Source organism: Palaemon carinicauda, chromosome 3, assembly GCF_036898095.1.
Source record: "Palaemon carinicauda isolate YSFRI2023 chromosome 3, ASM3689809v2, whole genome shotgun sequence".
NCBI classification, from domain to species: domain Eukaryota; kingdom Metazoa; phylum Arthropoda; class Malacostraca; order Decapoda; family Palaemonidae; genus Palaemon; species Palaemon carinicauda.
Genome location: NC_090727.1, coordinates 23,558,255 through 23,564,546, shown reverse-complemented (window position 1 = coordinate 23,564,546; position 6,292 = coordinate 23,558,255). Strand labels below are relative to the sequence as shown.

Here is a 6,292-nt window from a genome sequence, read left to right as displayed (position 1 = left end):
CAAGTATTATGTAATTAATAATACTGATCCAAATGACCAGGGGGACACCCCACGGGAACATCTGCAAGAGGGACATAACACATCGTTGCTACCAACAGTCAACAGGGCTAACTTGCTCATTGAGGCAAATCCTCATCAACTATATCGTCTGGGAACCTATACCGTGCAAGTCCATTGAAGCATTCAGCTTCCACAAAGCGCGCTTTCTAAATAAACTCGCTACCTTCGTAGCCAACGATGCACGATACCCAGAACGATCACTGAAGTATAGCCATAATCACACTCGCAACGCACAGCTATTCAAACGTCCACTCTCGTCTACTGCAGAGTTCCGTGTCCCGCCTGAAGTACACCTCACGCCTCCAACGTCACCTGCTGTAACAGTAATATTGACATATGATTAGGGAACTATGGTATCTGAAGAATATGAAATAACCCAAAACAGTAGTTTTGGAAAGAATTATTTCTTACAAACTATTACGGGATCGTAACACCCCCACCCTTAACAAAAAATCACAGATTTTATTAAAGTGAATGCTAGCAAGCAAAATAATCTTAGTAGCAATATAACCTGCAGATTTCTTTCCAAACCTTATCTCCACAAAGAAAAACAAAGTTGCACACAATAATTCCTTTACAATAGTCATGCAAAGTATACAATCTACAGACTAAACAAAACATAGGACACCTTACAAAATTCTCAATAGAAAAGCGAGCAGATTAATTACATATACAAAGCAAACATGCGAGATAACATGATTACATTCTAGACAGGGCATCTGGTATATTGTTATCTTTGCCAGGAATGTGAATAACTTCCAAATTATAATCCTGCAAAAACATTGCCCAGCGGGTAAGTCTACGATTTTTATTATTGAACTGCTGGATATATTTCAGTGGATTGTGATCTGTATATACTATAACTTTACCACTCTGAGCACTAATATATGCTTCAAAATGCAGAAGAGCTAATATAAGAGCAAGAGCCTCTTTTTCTATCACTGAATACTTAACCTGATGCTTATTCAATTTTTTTGAAAAATATGAAATCGGATGACTTATTCCATCCTCACACACCTGCAGCAGAACAGCACCTACCCCTTGATCCGAGGCATCTACCGCAAGGCTAAAAGGAAGTTCAAAGTTTGGTGCCCTGAGAACGGGACTAGAAGTCAATACACATTTAACTATTTCAAATGACTCTTTACATTTGTCATCCCACACAAATTTGGAATGCTTTCTCAACAAGTTGGTTAAAGGTGCAACAACATCTGAATAATTAGCAACGAAACGGCTGTAGTAACCAGCCATTCCTAAGAATCTCTGCAATTCTCTCTTTGATGAAGGTACAGGGAATTCTTTAATCTTTGCAACATTAACATCTTTAGGAAGTACTTCACCTTTCCCAACTACATGACCCAAAAAGGTTACAGTAGCTTCACAAAAGACAGACTTGCTGAGATTAATCACCAAACCAGCATTGGACAGAGCAGTTAACAATTCCTCCAAAATCACCAGATGGGTTTCAAAGTCATTAGAATAAACGATGATATCATCAATATAAACAACACAATTTTTTATTCCCCGAGTAACCATGGCCATTAATCGTTGAAAAGTGGCAGCGGCGTTCCGCATGCCAAAGGGCATCACTTCGAATTGATACAAACCATCAGCTGTCACAAATACTGATACCTCTTTTGCTCGATTAGTCAATGGGACCTGGTAATATCCTTTTAGGAGATCAATTTTCGTAATGAACTTTGAATTTCCTACCTTATCAATGCAATCGTCAACACGCGGAATAGGAAAAGAATCTGCCTTTGTTGCTTTGTTGACCTTGCGATAATCAATGCATAATCGACTTTGTCCATTCTCCTTTGCAACAACTACAATTGGTGAGCTCCACGAACTGCTGCTGGGTGTAATTAAATTATTAGTTAGCAAATAGTCTATTTCCTTTTCAACAAATTCTTTCTTAACAGGATTTAAGCGATAAGGGGCTTCCTTAATTGGCGTTTCACTCTCTAATTCAACATCGTGCTGTACTAAAGTGGTCCTACCTGGTGTATCTCTGACAGTCTCGGGAAACTTCATTAACACTTTCAGTAATCCATTAATTTGGTTAGTACTCAGGATAGGACTTCTACACACATTAGGTAACAAAACAGAATTATTACCCGGCCAAGCAAATTCTTTCTCCGAAGTTACACATTTCGAATTAACCTCCTCTGAAATAGACAAAACCACTGTTTTCTCTCGCTCAAAGTACTTTTTTAACATGTTAATATGACATTGCAAATTACGATCAGGAAGCTTAATAATGTAATTCAAATCATTCACTTTGCTTAGAACTTCAAAGGGTCCCAAAAACTTATTCTGTAACGAACCTCTTACACCCTGTGACAAAACGATTACTTTATCGCCAGGAACAAAGACCCTTTCTTCAGATTTTAAATCATACAAAGACTTCATCTTGCTTTGACTCTTCAGTAAATTACTCTTTGCTATTTCCCACATTTCGTAAAGCTTGCCCTTACCATCATTAATTAAATCAGCAATATTCACTTCGCTCGGCCCATTACCTTCCCAAACTTCCCTTAACAAGTCTAATGGACCTCTTACTTTATGCGCAAACACCAAGTTGAATGGAGCAAAATTTGTTGTCTCATTTGGTATAGACCGCACTGCAAACAACAAATAAGGAAGATATTCTTCCCACAAACCAACCTTTTCATTGCACATCTTCCGAATCATTGCCTTCAAAGTTTGGTGGAATCTTTCTACAATTCCCTGTGACTGCGGATGGTATGGAGTAGAAGGTTTATGTTCAATTCCAAAATTCTTAAACTGCTGCAGCAATAGTTTAGATAAAAAATTAGTTCCACGATCAGACTGGATGGTTTTAGGAAGACCAAACCTAGAAAAATAATTGATCAAATGTTTGGCAATGACCCTAGCTTTCTGGGACTTAAGAGGGATAGCCTCGGGATATCTGGTTAACCTGTCTATGATAGTTAATATGTACTCAGACCCTACTTTCGAACGAGGTAAGGGACCCACAACATCAATGACTACATGCTCGAAGGGTTCTCCTAAAGAAGGAATGGGAGAAAGGGGAGCCTTAGGAATTACCATATTAGGCTTACCAGAAATTTGGCACTGGTGACACGTCTTACAATATTTCTTGACATCTCTTTTCAGACCTTTCCAATAGAAATTTTTCCTAACCCTATCAAAGGTTTTAGTAATACCCAAGTGACCAGCAAACAAATCATCATGAGCTTTTTTTAATATACCATTTCTGAATTTAGAAGGTACAACAATTACCCTATGCTTCAACAGATTTCCCTCTCGTTTCCGAATAGGAACAATTACTTTATAGAGAACTTCATTATCCACTTCATAATCTACTCCTTTACCCTCTTTCAACTTAATTTTAATATTTTTAATCTCAATGTCTTCATTTTGAACCCTTACTAGGTCATTTCTATTCCAATTCATTACTTTTTCAGAGCAAATAGATTTATTGTTACTTACGTGATCTAATGAATCTGCATTAAATAAACTCTCCAAATCAGGATGCTCAACTTCAAAATCGGTACTTTTGCCTGACCTAGTTGTCACAAGCACAGTTTCAGGTTTAGGTACTAACACCTGTGGATTGGCAAAAACTGTCGGATTACAACTTACTTTACCTTGAGCAAGATCATTTGCCAAAACAACATCAACCTCAGGTATGGGGAGAGTATCAACAACCGCAAACTTAGCCTCCCTGGCAACAATGTCTGAAAAAAAATACAGTTCAACTACCGGGCAAGATATCCACTCGTTTCCAACACCTTTAATAAGTTTATGCTCATTCAACCAATTACTGCCCACTGGAATGGCTTTCCGTAGAATTAAAGATTGAGAAGACCCTGTATCTCTAAGTACATTGACATTATGACACTCTTGCCAACTTTCAAGTGTGCTGATTTTACCTTGAGATTTAAACCACTTAAAGTCGTCATCCACTTCCTGTTTATTATTAACGAGCATGGCAGAATCCCTTTTAGGACACTTAGTAGCTATATGCCCATTTTTACCACAACAAAAGCAAGTTACCCTGCCCTGGTACTTAGATTTAAAATGCTTTTGGGGAGAAGCAGGACTACTCTTAAATTGATTACCATCATTAGCAGTTACGTTAACCCCTGTAGGCAATTTAACAGTTTCACAAGTATTATATTTACCTTTAGCAGCAGGCTTAGAATAACTATTATGAGTTATCACATACCCATCAGCTAACCGAGCAGCACTCGCTAAATTGTCAATTTTCTTTTCATCTAAGAAAATGCAAAGGTCTTTAGGCAAATTGTGCTTAAAATTTTCCAATAACATTAACTGACACAATTTAGCATACTCACAATTGACATCGCTGGATCTCAACCAATTTTCAAAATGTTTCTCCATTTCACGAGCAAACTCCACGAAAGTTTGATTGGAGGATTTTCGACTGTCACGAAACTTTACTCTGTAGGCTTCAGGAACCATCTCATAAATCCTTAAAACGGCTTCTTTCACTTTAGCATAATCTTTACTATCTTCTAACGACAGAGAAGCCCAAGCCTTTAGGGCCTTCCCGGAGAAAGCAGTCTGAGCCATGAATGCCCACTTATCCTCACTCCAATTGAAATTTGCCGCTACCTTCTCAAAAGCTATGAAAAATTCTACGACGTCACTCTCGTCAAACTTTGGTACGTACTTCAACATACGGGAATCTTCATTACCAGAAATGGGAGATTGGGAACCCGTCAGCCTGGCCAACTCCAACTCATGATCACGTTTCTGCTGTTCATTTTCTAACTGCTTCATACTAAGTTCATGTTCACGCCGGTTCTGTTCATCTTCAAACTCGAGTTTTTTCAAATCAAGTTTCAGTCGAAGCTTCACTACCTCACAGTCTTCGTCGATTTCTTCTTCCAAAAGCTTGAAGTCAACGTCCACTCCATCCGGAACAAGATGCGCTATAATACCTTTCCTTATGTCATCATTAGTACTACTAAGCGTAAAATCCAACTCTAAATAATCCGACACAACCAGCAGTTCCGACTTTTTAATAGTAAATAATTTACTACGCCAATTGTCTCTACTAAGAAAACGAGCGGCATCGTCAGTAGTTTCAATTTCCATGTTTTTATCATTAATTATACAATCCAACTCAATGACACTGCTGAAGATCCCGCTGAGGATGCCAAAAATATGTTACGGACCAATTCTTAAATACCTCAAAGTTTACTGCCGCCAGATTCCGGCACATAACATATTTAATTTATTGTCCTTGTATCACTTTATACATATATAGCTCAAGCTTTAATAATAAAGATCTTCAGCAGAAACATTAGAGTGGAATAATAAAACATAACAAAACATTTTAAATAATTATTAACAAAAGAAGAACCCATAAACGTATAAAGTTAGTAATGAAAAAAGTTACAAACAATCCAATTGAAAGTTACAATAGTTAATGAAATTCGGTAAGTTACAGTTTCTTAAAACGGAGGTGAGGCAAGTATTATGTAATTAATAATACTGATCCAAATGACCAGGGGGACACCCCACGGGAACATCTGCAAGAGGGACATAACACATCGTTGCTACCAACAGTCAACAGGGCTAACTTGCTCATTGAGGCAAATCCTCATCAACTATATCGTCTGGGAACCTATACCGTGCAAGTCCATTGAAGCATTCAGCTTCCACAAAGCGCGCTTTCTAAATAAACTCGCTACCTTCGTAGCCAACGATGCACGATACCCAGAACGATCACTGAAGTATAGCCATAATCACACTCGCAACGCACAGCTATTCAAACGTCCACTCTCGTCTACTGCAGAGTTCCGTGTCCCGCCTGAAGTACACCTCACGCCTCCAACGTCACCTGCTGTAACAGTAATATTGACATATGATTAGGGAACTATGGTATCTGAAGAATATGAAATAACCCAAAACAGTAGTTTTGGAAAGAATTATTTCTTACAAACTATTACGGGATCGTAACAGTCCCTGACAGGTGAACGTCAGACTGTGTTTGAGTCTAGCTCAAACTCGTAGTTTTATTTGGTCGCTGCAACCTCACCATCCTTGTGAGATAAGGATGGGGGGTTTGGGGGAGCCTATAGGTCTAACTGCTGAGTCATCAGCAACCACTGCCTGGCTCTCCTTGGTCCTAGCTTGGGTGGAGAGGGGCTTAAGCACTGCTCATAATTATGTATATATATGGTCAATCTATAGGGCATTTTCCTGCTTGAAG

The 6,292-nt window shown here is 38.6% G+C and overlaps 1 protein-coding gene across 1 annotated transcript; it reads right to left on the bottom strand.

Moving 5' to 3' along the window:
• Positions 1-759: 759 nt before the first annotated feature.
• On the bottom strand, positions 760-6,033 carry LOC137631018 (uncharacterized). The gene is made up of 2 exons (XM_068362571.1): positions 4,407-6,033; positions 760-3,785 (listed from the first exon to the last, which is right to left on the bottom strand). Exons 1-2 carry the CDS (start codon positions 5,170-5,172, stop codon positions 760-762), a joined length of 3,792 nt encoding a protein of 1,263 aa, XP_068218672.1. The 5' UTR covers positions 5,173-6,033.
• Positions 6,034-6,292: the final 259 nt, after the last annotated feature.

What these genes read in the sequence shown, in the direction of transcription:
- LOC137631018 (XM_068362571.1), bottom strand. Translation starts at nt 5,172, where the DNA reads ATGGAAATTGAAACTACTGACGATGCCGCTCGTTTTCTTAGTAGAGAC. An exon ending in GAGATCCAGCGATGTCAATT is followed by an intron (nt 3,786 to 4,406) that starts GTGAGTATGCTA and finishes ATTTTTTTTCAG; the next exon opens with ACATTGTTGCCAGGGAGGCT.